The 24,231-nt window shown below is 42.9% G+C and overlaps 1 protein-coding gene across 1 annotated transcript in view; it reads left to right on the forward strand.

Moving 5' to 3' along the window:
• THEMIS (thymocyte selection associated) overlaps window positions 1-24,231 on the forward strand; it is a 76,399-nt gene that overhangs the window by 49,053 nt on the left and 3,115 nt on the right. The window contains exon 5 of the mRNA XM_014942616.1: window positions 17,010-17,163. Within this exon, the coding sequence (XP_014798102.1) occupies window positions 17,010-17,163 (154 nt within the window). The remainder of the gene's footprint in view (window positions 1-17,009; window positions 17,164-24,231) is intronic.

The following is a 24,231-nucleotide window of genomic DNA, read 5'->3' on the forward strand; positions in this document are numbered from 1 at the left end:
ATAAATCTGTCCTTGGATGGTAGCTCCTGTGCTTCATTGCAATGCTCCCTGGGTTCTGAAGGGCCTCGGTAAAAAACAAGGCAGCAGGGCATAAAAGTGGTCGATGTCAGCGATAGCTCCTGGGGCAGCTAAGAGTTGGATGATGAGAAGACCTTTTTAAGCCACTAAAACTCCCTCTTTCTCAGCCGTAAGTTTTTTGTTGGGCAGCAGAGAATTTCACCCTCGGGTTTTCGACCGAGCAGTGATGGATTTGGCAACAGTCTCACTCGCAGACCCGACATGTAGCCATTAACGGGGCACTTCATCTCAGAGGAGCCATGCAATTAAGCCAGCTGATGTCCTTCTGCTTTCCAGGTCTCGTGTTAGTAATTTCGTAAAGACTGTGTTTTGCTTTTAGTGGTCATTTTTCTCCTTGGCATTAATTGTTGGCATGTTAGGAGAGGGTTCTTCACTGCGAGGGTGGTGGAGCACTGGAACAGGTTGCCCAGGGAGGTGGTTGAGGCCCCTTTCCCTGGAGATATTCAGGGAGAGGCTCGATGAAGCCCTGGGCAACCTGGTCTAGTTGGGGTGCCCCTGCTGACTGTGGGGAGGTTGGACTAGATGGCCTTTGGAGGTCCCTTCTGGCCTGGACAACTCTATGATTCTATGATTCTATGTTTGCCGTACCTGAGGCGTGTTTCCATGTAGGCATGTGTCCAGCTCTGATCCTAATTGTTGCACGTTATTAGCCTTTTCTTCTGAGGAATAACGTGGAGTCAGCAGGACAGCTGTGTAGGTGTGTAAATGCTGGTAAATGTGAGAGGGGGCTGCCTGGTTTGCAAACAGAGAAGAAGAGGTGATTCTGGGTGAAAAAAAAATGGGAAAAAAAACAACTCCAGAAAAAAAGTGTATGGAGGTTAAGGCACCGGTGTTATAGTTGATTTAGCTGAAATGGAAAGCTGATGTGGAACACGGGTGGTGGGGAAAGCCATGAACTGATCCTATTGCTTATTAGAGTTTGATTCTGTGCCTGTCATTTAACCTCGATCTTCAGCGGTGCTTCTTTCTCTTTCCTGTAAGTCAGGTCCCTGCCGTGTCCCAGGTAACACCCTGGGCCGGGTGGAAATTATTGTCATGGTGACCAGAATACACGGTGAACCCTCACAATAGGCAGCTCTTTGTCTTGAGAAATCAATTTCACATTTTTCTCAGAGGTTTTAATATATTGGGGTTCTTATAACCACATTTCAGCAAGGCCACAAGTGTTTGATGACAGAGAAGTTGGTTGCTGAAGGCAGGATTTTTTTGATAGTACATATGGAGGTGAAAACAGGTTTCTTTACTGGCAGGCTATATTTAAATCAACTCATTTTTGCATGACTTAGCCATAACTCAGTGGAATTTTCCTGACCTCGGACTCCTGCTTCATTTAGAAAGTTTCCAGCATTCCATATTCAAAACATGTATATTTTAAATGGCCTCAAGTTACGCCAGGGGAGGTTCCGGCTGGATATTAGGAAAAATTTTTTCACGGAAAGGATCATCAGCCATTGGAATGGGCTGCCCAGGGAGGTGGTTGAGGCACCATCCCTGGAGGTGTATGGTATGGTCTAGTGATGGTGTTGCTTTTTGTTTGTTATACGGGTGCCTATTTTTGTCAGTTAAGTTGACAGTTGGACAAGATGATCTTTAAGGTCCCTTCCAACCTAGAAGATTCTGTGATTCTGGGATATAAATATATCTGTGTGTGCATTTGTCTGTCTTATCAAGACAAATGAACTAAGGCAAGGGGCTTTTTTTTCCACATTGGTTTTGTATTGGCTGTACAAGAAGATTGTATGAGGGTAACACAAAAAGAGAAGGGATTAAAAGGCCAGCTATGAGGATCCTGGGAGGTATTTCCTGCTCTTGCAGCCGTCTGTAACTTCAGTTTCCAGGCAGCTGGAGGGCTTCACACACTTGGGGACTCGCTTGGGCCAATCACCGGAAAATAGCAGTGGGGTGTTTGGGTGAGATGAAATTCCTCCAGGAAACGGTGTGATGGTGATATTGATGGTCATTGTAATAGCCACAGGCCTGTGCGGTGGGAAGGTCTGGGGGTCTTTTGAGCCCTGCAGACACACGGAGCGAGCTGCAGCCCCAGCAGACATCCTCTCGCTCTAAGTAGACGGAGAGGGAAGAGAGAGCAGATGACTTGCCCGCAGTCACTCAGCAGGTTGGTTTCTTGGCTGGCAGACCTGTTTTGTCCTGAACTAAATCTCCGGACGGCAGTTTTTCTCTGCAGTTTTTTGGGGAGAAAAATAGACTCAGATCCCAGACACAGAGTTTCTCGAACTATCAGCCTACAAACTGCATTCGCAGCAACTATAGTATTTTTTTAAGTCAACTGTTTGCTGTTCAGGTTGAATTAATGCTGTCCTTGGGAGGATGCACTTGTCAGGAGGGTGTAATGTGTCCCTATACATTTACATCAAAGCCTAGTGAAAAGTTCTTTGTTAGGGTAGCCTCGTGAAATACGGTTAGATATTATTTTTGCAAAATGAGTCTGAAATAGTTGGAGATCATCACCAGACAGTTCTCTCTTGAATGATGCCTACCTTGAGGGACCTCAAGGATTATCTGGTCCAACCTTTTTGGTAAAAGCACGGTCTGAACAAGATGGCCCAGCTCCCCATCCAGCTGAATCTTAAAAGTGTTTAATGATGGGGAATCCACCACTTCCCTGGGGATCTGGACAAGATGGCCCAGCTGCCCATCCAACTGAATCTTAAAAGTGTTTAATGATGGGGCATCCACCACTTCCCTGGGAAGATTATTCCAGTGGCTGATTGTTCTCACTGTGAAAAATTTTCCTCGTGCCCAGTTGGCATCTCCCCTGGAGTAAGTTGTACGCATCACCCGTGGCTGATTGTTCTCTCTGTGAAAAATTTTCCTTGTGTCCAGGTGGAGTCTCCCCTGGAGTAAGTTGTACGCATCACCCCTCATCTTCTCCATGTGACTGTTTGTAAAAAAGGAGTCTCCACCGCTGTAGCCACCCTTTAATACCAGAACACGGTGATAAGGTCTCCCTGCTGCTGTAGCCACCCTTAAATACCAGAACACGGTGATAAGGTCTCCCTGAAGCTTTCTTTTCTCAAGGCTGCACAAACCCACTTCTCTCAGCCTTTCCCCACATGGCAGGCTTCCCAGCGGGTCAGCCAGTTCCCCACCCAAGAAGAAAAACATCACTGATCCTGACGTATGTACTTGAACCTGGGCTAATTTCCCTACTTTTATCACTAGCAAGACAAAAGTAGCCATGGGGAGGAAAGAGATGTGCAAGACTGGAAGAAAACAGAGTATATTAATGAAATGTGCTCAGCAGAGAGCCTATTATGGTATCTGTCCTCTCTCCTGCACCACTGCAGAGCTAAAAGTGATTGATAATAACCTTGTAGTTACTGTACAATTTGCCTACAATTTTATAGTTGCAGTCATGGCATTGATCTACAGTTAAATGAGATAATTCCTGCATGCTATCTTGCCAGTCTGCCAGGAGCAATGTACCAATTGTACCTGTAAAGTCTCAAAAAATGAATACCTGCTTGAATCCAGGGCTTAATATAGAAGCTTTAGATAGCTACATTACGAAATTGCTATAAAGAATATTCTTAAGTTTGTAAGAGAAATGTGATGAGGACTATTTAAACCTAGAAATTTCTACCAGTAATACTGCTTTTATCAGCAGAGTGTTTTATTGCCTCTGCTTTCTTCCTCTCACTACATGAATGTTGCAAGCCATTTTTCTGGGAAAAAAAAAAAAAAACGAAAAGAGAAAGGAAAGTTTGTAACTGCAGTCTTCCTAATATTGAGTTCTAAGACATTAAAAAATGTTTATGGAACATTTACTAAATTAATCTGCAAAACTGATAGACTACTAAAAATATTGGAACAACTTGGTTTAAAATACAAGATCTTTTCTTTCTGCTTTATTTTAATCTCAAACATACATATGATGGATCAAAATTCAAGGTCTTAGAAATTTTACTGGAAAATTCCAGTGAAATCCCACTTCAGACTAGAAATCAAGCCAGCTGATTGAAGAATTCCTGAAGCTTTCAAAGACATGGGTAAATCTTTCACTCCATTTCTTCCTGAATGTCTTCTTTCACCCAGACCCCTCCAAACTTAAAATGAAACTTTTGGGTCACAAGACCACATAGAGGACCTTCTGCAAAGGTTTGTTCAAGCGTGGCGAAACTTGGTGGCTTCAAAGAGCTCTAAAAAAGCTCTAAAAAAGCAAGTGGGGCTTCTTGCTCCATCCTGGCTCTCACTTGTGCTTGCATCAAAGCCTCTTTTTTTTCTGTGACAATGTCAAACAGGGCTTCAAAAAGGAGCCAGTTACTGTCACTGGAGGGGATGTTTCCCTGTTGCTATGTGCTGGTTATAGAGGTAGCCAAATGGGCTAGGAGGAGTCAGAAGTTGCTGACCTGATAAGTTCTGGCTCAAAAGGAGTCATCGGGGGTACCCTCAGGTCACCTATGACACAGCTTTTTAATTCACAGAGTTTTCTTTTCATGATTTCAGTCAAGAATGCAGAATCTGGGGCTGTGTGTCTTAGGAAACGGGTAGTGCCGAAGGGAAGGCTTCCGCGGGCAATTGGAGTTGTGTCATCCACAAACTGTTGTCACCCCACAGATGCTCTCTGGTGATCCATATGAAATTAATGAGAGATTTTAGTCCAACTCCGGGTAGATTAGAGAATTTTCTCCCAGGAGCCATTGTCACATGCAGTGTTGCCTGCTGTTGAGCTTATTTGTTAGCCAAGAACTGGAAATCAGTGTTGGAGGGTGAGGCTAACCTGAGATCTGTGTTATTTCAATAACCTTTCAAAAGCTACCAAGCACCTAGAAAACAAAGATGGATCTGTAGAGTTTGAAGTTTTCTGCACCTAAGTAAGTGAAAGACTATTAAACCACAGAATTTATGATAACAAACGGTACTTTCTTCTTTTTTTCTTGTTAACCATCTCGTAAATCCAGAAAGAAGCAAAAAAATAAATGATGCCAGGTTATTTTCTCTACTTATTAGTTGAATTTTGGTAGCACCCACAGTATGTTAAACACTAACTCCATTTGTGGGAAAATACAGTTCCTTCCCTGAATACTTTTTGGTTTAAGACATACAAGGTTTGTGTATGTGATGGATTATTCAGCTAGGTTCTATCGTTTCCTTAGTGCCAAAAATATGCTTTGCTGTAGGAAATAATTGAGTCCGAGGTCCTTGTCTTGCCAGCTCTCAGGCTTGTACAATACCATGGTGAGATTTTCCATGTGCCAAATGGGATTGTTTGCCACAGCAAACTTAAGTATGTGTGAAGGTGTTGGCAGGGTCCGAGCCCCTCAGGCTCTGCTCCCGTACACACCGACACACGTGCAGGGCTGTGCTCACCCGAGGATGCACACTGAGTTTAATTCACTCCAGCTGATTAGAGATTTTTCTGGCATTAATCTGCTTCTCACTGGGGCAGGAAGACAACAATAGCCAAAAGCAGCCAACTGCTTGTGAGAATTTGTGCTGCTTTCGTGAAACTCTCAGTAAACCCTTTTTCAACCAGCTGGAAACAAGCACCGGCCATCTCATCTGTCCTCGACTTGGCAGGGGTCAGTTTGGGTTTGCTGTTTGGTTTCAGCTCGGATCACTCCTCTGCCACCACTTGCCTCTCTGTTTGCAAGATCTACAGCAGCCCCGAGCTGCTCACGGCAGTTGGCTGAAGGCACAACTGGGAGACAGCCCAGTCTCTCTGGTGCTGGAACATTTAGATAGGACAAGAGGAAGTGGCCTCAAGTTGCACCAGGGGAGGTTCAGATTGGATATTAGGAAAAATTCCTTCACTGAAAGGGCCCCAAAGCCTTGGACGAGGCTGCCCAGGGCAGTGGTGGAGTCCCCATCCCTGAAGGTATTTAAAAGCTGGTTGGACATGGTGCTGAGGGACATGGGTTAGTGATGGGTTTTGTCAGTGTTGGGGTGATGGTTGGACTGGATGATCTGAAAGGTCCCTTCCCACCCAGGCAGTTCTATGACTTTTGCATCTGATCAATACCATGCTCCTCTACAGCACCATACTTCCTGTCTACTTTTGCATTTGATCAATACCGTGCTCCTCTACAGCACCATACTTCCTGTCTAGGTTTTGGGGAGAGATACAGAAAAGAGCAGCTCTGGAGAATGACATCACTTTTCACAGCTGGTTGTGGTGAGTCTTTCTCGCCCAAGCCCCAGGTTCCTGGGTGGGCAGTTTCCCAGGGCAGCAATGACTAACTCCTTCCGCTTCAGCCCAGAGACTGAGGACCTCCCCTCCTGCCTGCCACCAGCAAACCAGAAGAAGGAAACGAGGGGAGGCTGGAGAACAGCAGTCCTTTTAGCTGAGAACTGTCAACTGAGGTTTTGTCAGGGTATTGTTACTTTTTAAGACCATTGCATACTTAACAAGGCTACAACTTCCTGCTCTCCTTTTGAGCTGCTACACCCAACAAACAGATGTGAGAAAAAGCCTTCAGTGAGATTAATGAAATCCCAATTCTCTTTTTAAGCCAAGCAAGACAGCCACTATTATAACCAAAGTATTGTTCTACAATGAAGAAGTTGTCCCATATCAGAACAAGACAAACAGTGAAAGAAGCCCTATTTGTCTCATGACTGAGAACAAAATCTGCCTTAAAGGTCTAAAAATTACTTAAATGTTTAAATATCTTAAAAGATTTTATCACAGACCTTTCTGTGGCCAACAAAAATAAACCACGGGTGTTGGTTCCTGCAGAAGCACGGCTTTCTTAATTATACTTGCAAAGTGTCAGTATTTACTTAATGGACTGTTCACGTCCGATCTACCACAGCAGCAGTAAGGACATTGTCACTGGAAGGGGGACTACAAAGGAACTGCTCCAGACCGGTGACTGGGAACAGGTAAAACAGGCAGTGACAACCAGTTTGCTGAAATCTGTTTGATTTGAACACAATTTTGTCAGCTTCATCATGAGTGCCAGGGGTTCAGCAGGAGACAAGGTGGGTCCGGATAATGCCATGTGCTGAGAACACAAGCAAGAGATTGCCCCAGGGACTGAGAAGGAAAGGGACCTTTTGGTCCTTCGTGGGAGCTTGAAGATTGATGTTCCCCAAGGACTGTGTGAGGACATTAACAAGATCATCAAACACAGACCTTACATTCACTATGGGATTCACCACGCAAAGAGTTTTGATAGGTACTTGCAATTAGAAGTGAATCTTTTCCAGGGGGCATCACTTCCCAGTTTGCCTGAAGTTCCAGGATGTGAATGTCCTTTCCCCTGAGGAAGAGCCCAGCTCCTTCCCAGGGCGTTTTTCAGTATTGCCACTGACCCAACCCCTCTGTGCCTTGCCTGGGTTTGCTGACTGTTTAACACAGCTGCGACTGAATGCAGTGTCAGAGCTTCAAAATTACATCACAGAATAAAGAACAAAGAGGGAAGTGAAAAATGGGGCAGAGTAGTTTTTTTTCTGCTGAAACAGAGTAGCTCCTAGTGGGCAAGCTGAAATATTGATGCACTCATACCTCCGTGTACCTTTATAAGTGTGTGAGGAGGCAAAATTCTTGAAAAGAGAGATCGAAACATTGCAGAAATACCTGTTAGGACAGGAATGCACTTTACTAATAAAATAACCCATTTTTCCATCTGCTGCTTCTGTTACGATCCCCACTGTGGCCTGGAAACCAGACGATTTTGAAAAACCAGAAGCCTGATGCTGAGTTGAGCCACGACTGAGCAAACCCAGAGCAAGGTTTCCGGATGGCAGCTGCGTGACCCTGGGTTTACACCCGGGTTCTGAGCTCCGGATCCGGTCCCAAGTATTTAATTCCTCCCCGGGCGATGCCCTGCTGCTTTCCCGAGGATGCTGTCTGTCTGCAGGGCTCAGAGGTTCCTGTCAGGCAGCAGGAGGAAGCACAGCATGAGCTCTGCAGGCTGGGGCTGGGAAGGGCAGCACAGCAGTAAGGACTTGAAAACAATTTATTTTAAAAAAAAATCTTTTCCCCCACCCCTCCCCATTCTCCTCAGGGCCACAATTAAGGGAAACGCGGCGGGATGCATTCAGAGCTCGGGCAGGCAGAGCAAGGCTGGAAGCAGAGCAGGAGTTCAAGGGGAGAGTGGACAAAAAACTCGGAATGGAGACCCTTTGAGGGTCAGTGATAGACAAACCATGTCAAACGCAGGAAATTCCCTGGGCTGAAAATAGCAAGAGGCTGAGAGTGTATTTGGAGGGAGTGGATCGCCTTGTTCTGTCCTCACTCTTCCTCGGTCCCCGCTCAGGGGAAGGGCGAAGGAAAAGTCTGGAGTGAGAAGTGTTGTGACCTGAACCTCTGGGGCTGTGACTTCATTTCTGAGGGGCAGAGAAGATCTGTGGGCTGAGCTGGGGGACGGTGCAGCGAGAGGAGCCTCGGCTGAGGTGCTGTGTCAGGAGCTGCTGGAAATTTCGTTCTTCTTTCCATTTGGTTTCGGTTCAGATTTTCCCCTCGCTAAACTGCACTTATGTTCGCGTTGGCTTCAGCACTTGGATTTCATTCTATTGAGTAGATTCCATCTGCAGTTTGGCAAACCTGCAGATAATTAGCTCTCCCTTGTAATTAAATTTCCAGTTAATGTCCCATTAAGATAAATGAGAAGAATTCGCATCTTCTGCTTAAGTGGTGATTTCACAAAATGCAACATTTCATAGTCTTTGAACAAACAAGCACTTCCACTCGCCAAGGTGAGCTGCATTGGTAATACAGAAGCAGAGCTTAATAATTTACATCTTCTGATGCACACTCTTTTCTCCCAAGAGCTCCAGGGCTGGGTGGGTGAGGAGCCCAGGAGAGGAGCAGAGCCAGCGGCGGGGTTAAGGCATGGCACTCTCCATCCAACAACGGCCTCCTCTCCTCCATTCCCTTCACAGCTGCCTTCTCCCACCACCAGTGCCATGGAAACCAGGATTTTCACAGGTGGCTACTAACTGCCTCTCCTTGCCCAGTGTGAGGCAGCCCAGGCCTGATTTCTGTAGCCGAGTGCTCACAGGGGCGGCTCGATGGCTGGGCAGTGCCTGGCAGCAAAGGCAGGCTTTTTGAGACCAGCCTTAGGAGAAAGACATATCTGCAAAAAGAAAGGTAATTCAAACATCGCATACATTAAAGATGAAAAATCTGTTCTCTGCTCTGGGGGAGGCTCTGGGGATCAAACACCCCCCTCCTTTATGTATTTAGCAGGGAAAGGAGAGGGAAGAGATGGAGCTGGGAGGGCGTTATGCGGTCCTGCATTTTGCATTTGAACTATTGTTTAAAAAAATGCTAAAATACTCTTTTTTATTGTTGAATGTGTGAGCCCGGTGATTTTGTGCTGGCTCATAGAGCATTGTTTCATCCCAGGCCACTCAGGGGTGCCCAGCGTCGTTTTCTGTTCTCGTTTGCTTGTGCCCACACAGAGCAGGGGGAAAATGCCTGGGAAAAGAGGCTGACAGCTCTAGTTACCCGTGGACATAAAAGACCCTTTGGTAGCAAAGCTTCATTTTAAAGTCTCTTGAGACGTACTCTGTACTGTTCTGGGACAGGTTTTGGAAAAGGCAAAGATCTCATTCAGCAATAAATGATTAAATGAGTACTGTGAGCAGTGAATGAGTACATGAAAGTCATTGGATTAAGAACAAAAAGCTTGGGGCTCTGAATTTCTGGAGCAAGCAAAGAATTTTAGTGGAATGTAACAGCAGTACACTCCTGCGTGTTTCTTATTGATAACATAATGCAACTTATTTTGCCTCAATCAGCTGTAGAAAATTTACCTGAACTGTGGGAACTGCCAGTGAAGAGTGGCAGCATTTAATTACCTCCTTAAAAGCCCTCATGAAATTTCCTTGAAAAGCATGTACCGTGCATATGCAACAGCCCTTCTTTAAAGGTCACGCTGTCGGCTGGATCCCTTTTTGTCCCCCACTCGCTACTCCCCCCCCGAATTATTAAACCTCACCCTGTTTAATTATCAGATTTTAACGTTTCACCACGTATCGCTGCCCCAAGAAATCATCGAATCGGATGAAGAAGGTTTTTATTTCTATCTGGTGCCAGGTACAGCCGTGAAACAGCGGAGGTTTCGGCGGGGATGCTGTGTGGATGAGGTGGGGGATGCAGCCATCTAGTGGTACCCACCACCCCCTGAAACACACCAGCTCCTTCCATCACCCGTTACTCTTTTCCAGTCCCTGTGACTTTGGAATATGTGTCCGAGCTCACGGATAAACCAGTCGGGCAAAGAGCAGAGGGGTCCACGTGCCACTGATTTCTCCCAAACCACTCGGTCTGATGCCTTATTTGCTTTTATCTTTGAGGAAATGGATACAGATAAGACACGACTTCCTGTCATATTTCTGTTTCTGTTTTGTTTTTTGAATCTGAATATTCTTAGTCAAGCTCTGAACAAGGATTAACTAATTCTCTCCCTACTGTAGGGAAAATACCACTTTTTAAATGCATTGTTTGAACCCTAAGAATGAGTCTACGGTGGCACCTGCCTACAACCTATCATGACTTTATTACACCACCTCCCCTTTTTTAATCCTTGGGAAAACCCAGACTACTGACAATGAAAGTAGAATTAATTGTGATTTTGTAGGCACGTACAGAAAGTACCTTGTGAGGGAAAAACCTGTTAGAGCTCGAACCCTGATCAAAAAAATTTAATTTGATCAGATGCTTCACTTCCCTTTTAGGCAGAGATGAACTCATGAACTAATGTAATTTTGTTCCTGTCTTTGAAATGATATAACCTTGACCCCTTCTTTGGCAAAAACAGTTCATCTCTAGTTTATAGTACCTTATGAGTTCTGCAGGCAAATAATAATTCTCCAAAGTGCTCCCGTCCTGTATGGTAATGAGGCTAAATGAGGAGCCTTTTTATTGCCCATGGCCTTTCTGAAGCATCTTCTAACTCGCTCTTCTCCTTTTCACACTCCAATGGACTGTGGAAAATGAAGGCTTGATATCATGTACCGGAATTGATGCAATGGGGAAGAGTGTTAAAATTCTTCACTACAAAATCGTAGGCCCTTGTCCGTTCTCTTAACTGTGGGTACACTCTGCCCTTGCAAAAATTACCCTGAAGTGCAAGGTAAGTTGCCTTGCCAATAGATCGTGCAGGAAGACTACCTTGGGATAGAAATCAGCAATAATCCAAAGGTAATTGTTTCCTTTCAAGTGGAATAAATCAGTCCTAACTCTCTGCCGTAATGACACAAATTTCCTAAGAGGCGTCAGCAGTTTCCATGTGTGTATTCCCATTATCTGAGTTTGTGTTTCCCATCTGTTAGGTGGAAGTACCCACATCTACTTCTAGTCATACAGTGGGCGAAGTTTTATTTTGACCAACATTGGTGCAAATCAGGAGTCAGAATGGAGTTACTCCAGCCCATGCTCTTGCAAACTGGAAAATATTGGAAATCTGTGTTTCAGGATGGTCTAGGGCTCTGATTGTGGTAGCACTTACTCTGGTTCTGTATCGGTACAATGCAGGAATCAAAACCTGGGATTCTTCTCTGATTCACCGTGATCCAAGCTGTCCCTGCAGAAAGTTATGCAGATATAATGAAGGTTGGAGCAAAAAGACATAGGCAGGGTGTTGTTCTGTAGGTTGCTCTGAAACTTGCGAAGTCTTCTCTATAAATCAACGACGATGAACACCCTGTCCTGCTTGGCCTGATATGCTGCTCTCTACCCCCTTCTCATAATTTCCTTAAAATATGCTCAAAAATATTAAGAGCTAAAGCTTTGATCAGCCTTGTTTGGCCTTCCCTGTCCATACAGCGCTCTCTTACAGAATCTTCATTTGTAGCTTGTGAGAATAAATGGCCTTTTTTCTCTGGAAACAGTGAAATGCGTTGGGACTGCAAAAGCATTTATCACACTTTCATTCTGCGTATACAGCTTTTTTTTCTCTGGTGGAAAGGTGCGTGCAGCAATTAAGCATTTTAGAGATAAATATACCGGTGCAGTATATGCCAAAGAGAAGATGTATATCTACAGTTTTGGCTTGAGTTTGTGAAGGCAGCACCGAGTGCCACTCCAGGCTGTCTTTAAAGATTGCAGTAAAAGGTTTATGATCTGTATCTAGTAGCACGGGTGACTCGTAATAAATGTACTCCAAAGGTGTAGTGCCATGTCCAGCACTGATTGCTCCGACAAATGAGTACTCCTCTTCACCGGAGCCATTTGTAATCATAGAACAGCTTGACTTTCTGTCTGGAAAAGCATAGTTTTGTCAGATTGGTTTATGCCACTACATCTCTCACAGCATTTTCAGGGACTGTGACAGCTGCTCGTTTTGTATTTACTCCCACATTTTTCTCTACTTTAAACAAATGTTGTTTCTCCTTCCTTACTCTGAATGTTCTAGATGCTGTTGAGGCTTTCTTTCATTAAAAAAAAAAACAAAGGAAAACAACCAAAACAATAATGTGTATTAGGAACGCATGTAATATTTCCTTTTTTTTGTAAACACGTTTAACAGCCTTTTTTTTTTTTCTTACTTGCTCTAAGAGCTTCTCTTTCTGCTATTCTGTCTCAGAGGTTTCTGGGCCCCTCCGAAGGGGCCAATTTTTTTTTGAATTGTAAGAACTCCTGTGCTATTTTCTTGTCTTACTGAGTAGCTGTGACCAAACACCGCTGTCTGAAGTACGTATGGTGTATGCAGTGCCTCCGATAGTCTTAGGTTGTACCTTGCAAGCGGGTTGCAATTTGGCTGCCGTAAGAGGAAGGATTAAATAGATGAGAAACTCTTCAGCCTGAAAAAAAAGGTGACTCAGGAAAAAAGAGTAAAAACCTGAATGCAGGGAGAAAATGAGTAGAGAGGGATTACAGCAGCAGAGTGAAATAGGGAGGTAGGACAGTACAAAAACCAACCCAGATGAAATGTTACACAACGCAGAAGTAAACTCTGGAACCCATTGCCATGTGATGTTGCTGTCAGAAATGTAAGTTATGATTCAAAATTACGCTCAAAAGGCAATTAGAAACAGTAATGGAAGGAACAGTCGTGGGGAGGAAAATGCCGACAGCCTGAATTTTTTAAGTCAGAGGAGAACGTAACCTGGGGCTGTGAGAAGGGGATGCCCAAATTGCAGGGGAAATTGGAGTTTTTGGAGCAGGTTTTGCGTGTGTGGGGCTGTGGGTAGGCAAAGCCTCACTATTTGTGCTGTGCCGTGAGTGAGGACCAGACCTGCCGTTGGCTGTGGCTGCTCCTGGGGCGCCCTGCTCACCCAGGGGAGCTCCTGCCCACACACACACACACAAATGCCCTGTTCTGCGCCCTTCGGGCAATCAGGGGGAATTAATTCAAACTGTTGGCTCTGAAACCCAGTTTGTCAGGGCATTGTTTTTAGTTCGTGCATCTCGGGTAAATCCCGCGCTCGCTCCCGGCTTCTGCAGAACCCCCAAACTCCCCTTCTGGCTGCAGGGGTGCATCTCCAGCCCTGGGGTTCCCGGGGGGTCTGCGTCCTGTTGGACACACCACCTCCTGCCTCCTGAGAGGGGCTGGCACCTCCTCCCCTCTGCAGATTCCTGCTTCGGCTTCGGGGCCATCTCTGGGCTTGGGGCGATGCTGGAGGTGTGGTGGGCAACGCTCAGCCCCACATGGGGACACATTTCCAGTTCACGTGCCTCCAGGTGTCGGTTGGACTTTCCAAACACTTTCCAAACACTCCTCATTACAACAAACGGCTGTGGTTCATATCATGAGTTTTTAACTGAGTTAAGTGTTTCTTCTGGCAGTAACAGTCCAGAAAGCCATGGCTGATACCCTGACTTCTTTAAATTGGTGGAACAATGGCTCCACATAGCTGGCAGCCCTGTGCTGTTAAGCCTGCCTAGTGCTTGAAAGACAACTGTTAAGTCTTCTCTCTTGTAGAGTTTAAAAAAAAGCATCTTATCTCTGTTGGTCTCTAGTATAATTGTTATCCGCACTGCTATTAAGAATGTTGAAGCAACATCAGATCTCAGCGTATGGTGAAGTGACAATCCAGTTTGTCTAATCTTCTTGTTTTTTTTAAAATGTTTGAGTTCTGCACACTTCAATTTGCTTGCAGGGTGCCCCAGGTAAGCACTGTATCCCAGTGGGTGGCTTTGCTGGTGACTGATAAGATTAGCACAAACTTCAGTTACATTCTTCCTAATGAGGGGATCTTTCTGGTTTGATACCAAGGACTGCTTTTAGTTAGCTAAAGCCATGCAAAATAAATAATCTAAACATACTCATTGATGATATTGATTGCTAGGGTTTATATGTTAAATAAGGAGCTGACTAGAAAATAAGAGAAATCATGATTTATGTTTAAATAGAATTAAAGTTCCTTTGTTACCTGGAAGGTGACTTCCAAGGGAAAGCTCTCTGTGTGCTAAGGATGCCCAGTAACTCCAATGCAGGAGGAATCTGCCTATGAATAATAATGTTTCTCTGCCCTTCCCAAGATCTTTCATTTGTGATAAATGGGTGTGACTGATACTGGGGAGAGGACAAGTTTCCTGGCAGCTTTGAAAAATGGTTATTTAGGCACATAGTTTCCCCTGAGCCAAAGCTGGACATTTCTCAATGCAAAGTTTGGTGGAACAATGGCTCCACATAGCTGGCAGCCCTGTGCTGTTAAGCCTGCCTAGTGCTTGAAAGACAACTGTTAAGTCTTCTCTCTTGTAGAGTTTAAAAAAAAGCATCTTATCTCTGTTGGTCTCTAGTATAATTGTTATCCGCACTGCTATTAAGAATGTTAAAGCAACACCAGATCTCAGCGTATGGTGAAGTGACAATCCAGTTTGTCTAATCTTCTTGTTTTTTTTAAAATGTTTGAGTTCTGCACACTTCAATTTGCTTGCAGGGTGCCCCAGGTAAGCACTGTATCCCAGTGGGTGGCTTTGCTGGTGACTGATAAGATTAGCACAAACTTCAGTTACATTCTTCCTAATGAGGGGATCTTTCTGGTTTGATACCAAGGACTGCTTTTAGTTAGCTAAAGCCATGCAAAATAAATAATCTAAACATACTCATTGATGATATTGATTGCTAGGGTTTATATGTTAAATAAGGAGCTGACTAGAAAATAAGAGAAATCATGATTTATGTTTAAATAGAATTAAAGTTCCTTTGTTACCTGGAAGGTGACTTCCAAGGGAAAGCTCTCTGTGTGCTAAGGATGCCCAGTAACTCCAATGCAGGAGGAATCTGCCTATGAATAATAATGTTTCTCTGCCCTTCCCAAGATCTTTCATTTGTGATAAATGGGTGTGACTGATACTGGGGAGAGGACAAGTTTCCTGGCAGCTTTGAAAAATGGTTATTTAGGCACATAGTTTCCCCTGAGCCAAAGCTGGACATTTCTCAATGCAAAGCGTGTGTTCACATTACTGGGCAACAAAGAGGTGGTGGACACAGGTGTGTTTGGGTGCTGATGGTCGAGAAAAGGACTGGAGATGAAAGAAAGTCCATGCTGTGCTGGTGAATGAAAGGCAAAGGCCCTGGAACCCTGGTTAAGTTATTCCACCACGGCACCCTCCTACTTCCAACAGCTCCTTTTCCACTGGCTTGTTTTTATTCTCTGCTGTGAAGAACTCCTACCATTTCTGTCCTCTTTTCAAAATATTTCTCAGCTGTGTTTCTTTTAGCACAAATCCCAGAGGTTTTTTTATGATTTACAGCACTGCCTAAAGCTTTGCTTGACCTCGGAGGCTTTTGGCCATCAAGGAGAGCTCTGGCCAGCATCGTAGAGCCTGTACTACACAGACCTGCATCACATCTGTAACTCAGCCAGCCCCTGGAGATCGAGCTTGCACTCTTTATTTCAGAAAATGGATAGAACTACTGCAGGTTCCTCTAACTGAAAAATGAGGGTCTTCCACCTATGTCACATCCTGACCCACCCACTGAGGAAAATTGTCCATACCTTTCATAGATTTCATCCACAGCTGTTTTTGCTTAATATACTCCCTCAGATTTTCTCTTTCAGTCTCCAGTGATGTTGCCACCTGGTACCTTTTGCTAAAGGCACAGATTGTCATAAAATGCGGGCTCACGTTGCACTTTCACAGATTGTGGGCTGATTCTGGACAGATCAGGCTATCGCTGTGTAATTGCTGCCAGTTTTATCCACACGACCTTCTCTCTCTGAACAGGGTGGCTGAGAGAAACCTACATTTGATTTTGAAGGCAAGACCTGTACTGATTATTTTTTTAAAATATATTCTTTCTGGTGTAGTGATTGCAATTGGATTATAACTCCACTGCAGCTACTATACTGCTTCACTTGAGGATACACTTTTTCACACTTTTAATTGACTCTCATTTACACAGGTGAAAAAATATGTATTTGACTGAAAGTATTTGTGACACAAATACCTCGCAGTTCAAAAAAACCCAGAATTATGAAAATGTATGTATCAAGCATGAAATTAAAGGGGTGCAAGTATTGCAGCCACGTAACTTAACTTTCTGCAATGTAATAACTCTATAATTAATGGCTCCATAATTGCCTGTTCCTATCATCTAACTATACTCTCTATGCTATAAATGCTACCGGATAAATGTAATTGAAATGTCAGACTTTATATGAATCTGTGATGTAATATATAACAGAACTCGTTAAATGAACAATTGATACAATAAAAATAGTTAATCAGAAAGAAACCTCTATCAAGCAAAAGGCACACGTAAATCTCCCTCCTTGTGTTTGTGTGAGCCCATATTACCCAAAAATGGAAAAGAGAGACTGGAGATGTTTTTAAAGGCAATTTCTTCCCCTAGAGTGCCTTCTGGTCATCTTATTTTGTGACGTACATGCCTCAAAGACAAGCATTCTGGTGATTGATGTCTGACTTTGACAAATAGAAGATTTGTGGTTAAAATTCACCAAGGTAACCCAAAGAATGTTGTTTGTATGTGTTATGTGTCAGAAAGCATCCCTTCTGGAGTAACTATTTACATGTGAGGCCAATGTACTTTTCTATGTCATTTCAGAATTTCTGTGTAGACACTGCCAAGAAATGGTGCTCAAGTGAAAGTGCCGGTGTTTCGGAATTACAAGTTAGTTGTCAAAATGATTCGGTGCATCATGAGAATAAGAACGTCACGACTGGGAAAGCTATAGAAGAGGATACTGGTGTGATTAAAGGTCAGTTAAACTCTTTGGTTTGAGTCATTAATATAACAAAACTTAACCCTGGCTCTGACAAATTATTTACATGCAGGATTATATTGCGTGATTTCACTTGGAATCTGTGGCTTAGTCAAAAAGAGATGAAAAGTGAACCTTTCTGTCCTTTCACCAAAAATGCCGTAAGGCAAATTAATCCAAGCTCTCAACAGCAGCATGGTATTAAACTCTGTTTGACACTGCAGCATGAATATTCAGTAGCTTTTAGGAACAGATGTGTGGAAAAGATGTGCTTTCCTTTTGCTTTAGGATGATGCTTACACATCATCTGTTATAAAAAATGCCAATTCCAACAGATATTAAAGATAAGCAAGCAGTTTACATTGGAGATATGAAGACATCTTCAACACAAGCTCTTGTATTTCGAAGAAAAAATTAATATTGAGCAAATTACTTGATCGATATCAGTTTTTAAAGTCACCATTTGCTTGAATTTCCCAACCATTTTTGATAGTTGGTTGGTTTTTCTACTTATCTTACAAGTTTTTCTATTTTCAGAATGTACTGAAGTCGAGAAGCTAGACAATTAGGGACAAATCCAAAAGACTTTGCAGTTAATATAAAGAATTAAATAGATTTCATTAATCTGTTGGTCACAGGTTATTTCTGAAATAAGAACACATCCCATTAATTGCAACGTTGGAAAATTTGGAAGACTAAGGCACAAATACTTGTCCTCACAGCATTTGTTAGCTGATAACTCATATCAATACAAGAAGTTCCCCTAAAGTTTCTCTTTATTGTCTTGTCATTCAGTGTGAGACTCCTGAAAAGGACTATCTATTTGAAACTACACATATTGAAGCTTCCAAAGGCAACATAAAGAACTTTTGTAGTGAAGAATTACTGTTGTGTGTTGAATATTCACTAATCCTTATTGCTGTGGAAGTCGATTATTCTGGGACTAGTTTTTGAAAGGTATTTTGGTATCTGGCTACTTTGAAAGATAATCCCGAATGGGTTATTTTGTGGCTTTGAAAATATCTCTTTGCAGGTTCCATTTTGTCACTGCTTAATGATTTGATTAAATTCATAGTGTTAAATGAGCCTTTTCTCTATGTCCTTGATAAACCTTTTTCATAATTTCCAAGAGCACTTGATTATTTTTTTTTAACTATTTTTCACATTCTAGCACAAGTCGATTTTTCTTATCCAATTCTTCATTTGTTTTCAACTCTGAAAGTTGAATTCTCAACTTTCTTAGTTGGGAAGAAAGCTTTTTCTGGGGACTTTTTCAAGTCCTAAATGATCTTCTCTTAGCTGTTCTTGCTCTATTTCCTTTGGCCTTCACTCCATTAAAATCCCAGCCTTTGTTGTGGTATCCCTTCTATGAAAGCAGAATTTTCTTATCCACTGGTTGTGAACAACGCATCAATCATAACGGCAGATCTCTGACTTGGTTCTTCCTGCTTCCAGTAGATGACTTTCATTTAAACTTTAGGTATCAATTGGTTCAATTTTTCCTATCTATTGCCCTGAGTTCATGGCTAGAGACCTGTGCTTTGCTGGTAGCCCTGGGTGTAGGGCAAAAAGTACTAGTGAGAAAAGGGTGTTAGGGCTGGTGAAGGTTTGCTTCCCTCTGGTCCTGCAGACTCTCAGCACTAGCTCTTCCCAGCTGGCCCATTTCTCAGCCATGGTTTGGATTTCCAAATGTATGTCTCCTGCCTCATTCCTCTTGAAATTTACAATTAGTTAATTTTATGTTCACCCTATATACCGTATTAGCTTGGACTACTCGCAGAAGATCAGGTAAAGAACAGCCTTTGTGACTAACAGTTTTCAAACAAGCTCTTAATATCTCTGTTCAGTACACACAAAGTCAACTGATAGCATCATTATGTTTCTTCTTTTGCAAGGCTAAGAAATTGCTTCTTGTTTAATTGCCTTGGAGTATAGCCCTGTCCAAGCTTTGTCTAAATTTGGGTGCCGAGTGAGTTTGAGCTCTGCAGATTTAACCCAGACCGAGGAGCAGTGATGGATTGTATGCTGACATACCCAAATCAAAGCTAAAGGCTTTTCTGAAAGATGTGTGTTAGTGAAGCCCAAAATTATTGGGTTTAATTCAAAGATAACTGTAGAATTATACAGGAGATTGGATTAGATGATATAGCTGTTCTTCCTGGGCAGCCAAGGGATCCCCATGAGCACACTGTTGCGTGCAGCGAGCTGGCCTGTTCCAGAGACTGTACTCTGCTCTGCTAATTCACGAGATAATGGATTAGAAAATATGTCAAAACTAATAACACAGACACACTCCTGTGGGTTTTGAGTGGGAGGAAATGCACCATTCACTGACTAATCTTTAAACTTCTGCTGGTGGATGTTAAGCCACCCTCCAGAGCACCAACCTGTTTCAAATTCCTAATAAGGATGTTGAATCTGTGCTCTCAAAAAAAACAGTTGCAGAGACAATTACTATTTCTTACCAAAGGCCAGATCATTCCGAAATGAAAAGCAACATGTTTTTCTTTCAGTTTTAAGGCCTCCATTGTGTTTCCTTGCAGAGCTCGTGTTAATAAAAATAAGATTCATTATCTTTCTTTCTAAGAAATTGAACCTTTTTCCTCTGTTGCAATTAAACCTGAATTGGCCACTAAAGATATTATCTTATTTTCTTATATTTGACTAAATTTGGATTCATTAGAAATAATAGCAATATCTGCAGGATAATAACTCTCATCAGAAATCTGCTGTATCAGTTTTTCTTTAACCTTGAAATTTATTCTAAGTGGAGTTTCTGAAACATTACCTAATCTTCTTGCTTATGCGTTAGGTTTCTGGAACTGTTACAGTCTGTAATAAAAATGTGTTTCTGATGGTTTTGTTTACTGATGTCAGGACATTTTACGGAAGATATTTATATATTCTAAATTTAGGCACTTGATTTAGTAGGCTGGAGAAAGAAAAAAGGGAAGGGGTCTTCTGATTGCAGTTTAAGATGCATATATAAATTCTACTAAGTTTGGCAATTAAGATGATTTACAAAATTTCTGCCCTTGTGCTGTATCTTGCCAGCAGTTAGGACAATACATTTGGTCATGGGGCTGTGTTTTAACCCAAATATTAAAATTAATTAAACATATCCCCAGAACCTTAAAGCGAAACATAGAATTCTGAATTATTTTGAAAAAAATATCTTCTTTATTGGGTAATGTGACAGGGATTTCACACCAGCAAGCTGAATTAGGCACATATGGATAAGCAACATGAATTAGGAATCCTTAATGTATGCACGTATGGCAGCTCTTCCCAGCTTTGCACTTCAGGCCAGTCTTTGATTAGGGCAAGGCTGTTATTAGATCCTTTGGCTCCTACGGTCCTGTAACTATCTTTAAAATGACTCATCTTCCCGGTTTTTCTGCTGTGAACACAAAAGTTGTTCTTGGCCGACACATCTTCTGAAATAAGTTTTTAAAAAATGTAAAATGACTTAAAAAAAAGGATATCACATTATTTCATAGGGTGGCAAGTACACTTTAGTAAACTCTATTTAAACATTTTCAATCAGCTTTCTTCTTAACTAAACTCTAACTTGTTGTGCAGCAGGGGAAAGCAAGCATAGGCTCTGAGTCCTACAGATTTCACTCATTTTCGTAGAATCATAGAACTGCCTGGGTGGGAAGGGACCTTTCAGATCATTGAGTCCAACCTTCAACCCAACACTGACAAAACCCATCACTGACCGTGTCCCTCAGCACCACGTCTGACCAGCTTTTAAATTCCTCCAGGGATGGGGACTCCACCACTGCCCTGGGCAGCCCATTCCAAGGCTTAATAACCCTTGGAATGGTTTGGAGTGGAGAAATTTTTCCTAATATCCATCCTAAACCTCCCCTGGTGCAACTTTGGGCCATTTCCTCTTGTCCCATCGCCTGTTCCTTGGGAGCAGAGACCAACCCCTGGCTACACCCTCCTTTCAGGGAGTTGGGGAGAGTGAGAAGGTCTTCCCTCAGCCTCCTTTTCTCCAGGCTGAACACCCCCAGCTCCTTCAGCTGCTCCTCACAAGACTTGTGCTCCAGACCCCTCACCAGATCCGTTGCCCTTCTTTGGACCTACTCCAGCCCCTCAATGTGTTTCTTGTCATGAGGGGCCCAAAACTGGACACAGCCCTCGAGGTGGGGCCTCACCAGTGCCCAGTACAGTAGTGCAACAGTGGAAATTAGAGCCTCTATGAATTCAGTAGAAGCAGCAAGATAGACCAGAAAATAAGTGACAAAGCAGAAAATTAAAGAATAAAAGGACAGTGAAAGAGGTCAATGGATGTGCTTTCAGGAAATTTAAATTTTTTTAAGAAATTAAATTTAAGAGTAAACTTTTCCAAACAACGCATTAGTAGATTCCGGAGGGAGATCAACATTGCCCGTATATGAATTGCAACTCTACAGTGCAAATGAAATATTTTGATTGTGGCACTTAAGAGTTTTTAAAGATATGCTACATCATCATGTGAAGGACTGGTTGATGGATACCAGCTCAAGAAACAGTCCATTAGTTTTAATGGCTCTGATTCTGCTATCACTCAATAGCTTTCAGCAGCACTCCCGTAGGAATTAGTCCTCATTAGCACTGAGGAGTACTAGAACCAGGCACAGAGCAAATAAAATGCTACTGTTCATAGATTTCTCTTATGCAAATGCCTTGTGTTCTGAGTATTTTCACTTAGGTGATGTGCAGAAATAAGGATGTGGTTCTGCTGTGCTTAGTCCAGAATATTATTGCATATAATAATTCACTACTCTTGCTTTCAAGCTAGGCATAAATAAACACTAAATGTTATTATGTGGTTGAATGTTAATTTATGCAGCATAAATCCTGAACAGAGATACTGTTCAGGGGCGTTGAGGGGCGTTGAGGTGTGCAGCCTTGTGGGCAGGTGAGCTGGGGTTCCTAGCACGGGTTGCATTCAAGCAGGGGTCCCGATGGGGTGCGTTACTTCTGTCCCCTACATTTTGAAAATGCCCATTGCAGAATGGGCAATTATGACAACTGTTTGTGGCCTTGAAATTTGTGAAAAAACCAGCAAGTCTATTCTGAGGAAAAAAAAACCCAAATCCTACCCTCTCGGTGATACAAGTGAGATAAATAGAAATTTTTCATCTGCAGAGCACTACCCTCCCACTATAAAGGCAAACATAATTATACAGATTGTTCCAGGAAGAGCAGAATTAATGAAATTTGGTTTAATAAGTATCCAGGTCTGTTGTCCCCTCCCGCTCCTCTTCTCCTTCCCTGATAATAACCAAAACTCTCCTTATGGCACTCCTATGAAATGAAAAAGAGCAGGTCTGGAGCTATGTGTGTGTCGAGTGTCCAACCAATATGCACCGGCCGATTTATCCTGCTGCCAACCGCAGCGTGTGGCAGCTGTGTTCTGCATGCTTTTCTCTCAATAGAGGAACTAATTCCACTCTCGCTTTTGTACCCGCGTTGACTTCTGCCCCCTTTTCAAATCTGACTGAAATTGGCAAAAAAACCCACTTATAAAGTACTGAAGAGACTGACAGATGGATGGACAGACAGCGCGATGACATAAGCCTTGTTTTCCGAGCGGGCTGAGACGACGTATCTGATTCAGTAATTCAGTGTTGAGACTAATAGATTATTTTTTTTCAAACAGGGAAGCAGGTTGCATTGATTTCACTGTTCAGGAATTCTGAATTATTTTGAAAAAAATATCTTCTTTATTGGGTAATGTGACAGGGATTTCACACCAGCACGCTGAATTAGGCACATATGGATAAGCAACATGAATTAGGAATCCTTAATGTATGCACGTATGGCAGCTCTTCCCAGCTTTGCACTTCAGGCCAGTCTTTGATTAGGGCAAGGCTGTTATTAGATCCTTTGGCTCCTACGGTCCTGTAACTATCTTTAAAACAATAGTTGGACTCATCTTTCCAGTTTTTGTGCTGTGAACACAAAAGTTATTCTTGGCTGACACATCTTCTGAAATAAGTTTTTAAAAAATGTAAAATGACTTAAAAAAAGGATATCGCATTATTTCATAGGGTGGCAAGTACACTTCAGTAAACTATATTTAAACATTTTCAATCAGCTTTCTTCTTAACTAAACTCTAACTTGTTGTGCAGCAGGGGAAAGCAAGCATAGGCTCTGAGTCCTACAGATTTCACTCATTTTCGTAGAATCATAGAGTTGCCTGGATCAGAAGGAACTTTTCAGATCATCGAGTCCAACCATCAACCCAACACTGACAAAACCCATCACTAACCCATGTCCCTCAGCACCACGTCTGCCCAGCTTTTAAATTCCTCCAGGGATGGGGACTCCACCGCTGCCCTGGGCAGCCCATTCCAAGGCTTAATAACCCTTGGAATGGTTTGGAGTGGAGAAATTTTTCCTAATATCCATCCTAAACCTCCCCTGGTGCAACTTTGGGCCATTTCCTCTTGTCCCATCGCCTGTTCCTTGGGAGCAGAGACCAACCCCTGGCTACACCCTCCTTTCAGGGAGTTGGGGAGAGTGAGAAGGTCTCCCCTCAGCCTCCTTTTCTCCAGGCTGAACACCCCCAGCTCCTTCAGCTGCTCCTCACCAGACTTGTGCTCCAGACCCCTCACCAGATCCGTTGCCCTTCTTTGGACCTACTCCAGCCCCTCAATGTGTTTCTTGTCATGAGGGGCCCAAAACTGGACACAGCCCTCGAGGTGGGGCCTCACCAGTGCCCAGTACAGTAGTGCAACAGTGGAAATTAGAGCCTCTATGAATTCAGTAGAAGCAGCAAGATAGACCAGAAAATAAGTGACAAAGCAGAAAATTAAAGAATAAAAGGACAGTGAAAGAGGTCAATGGATGTGCTTTCAGGAAATTTAAATTTTTTTAAGAAATTAAATTTAAGAGTAAACTTTTCCAAACAACGCATTAGTAGATTCCGGAGGGAGATCAACATTGCCCGTATATGAATTGCAACTCTACAGTGCAAATGAAATATTTTGATTGTGGCACTTAAGAGTTTTTAAAGATATGCTACATCATCATGTGAAGGACTGGTTGATGGATACCAGCTCAAG

Source organism: Calidris pugnax, unplaced genomic scaffold, assembly GCF_001431845.1.
Source record: "Calidris pugnax isolate Ruff unplaced genomic scaffold, ASM143184v1 scaffold86, whole genome shotgun sequence".
NCBI classification, from domain to species: Eukaryota; Metazoa; Chordata; class Aves; order Charadriiformes; family Scolopacidae; genus Calidris; species Calidris pugnax.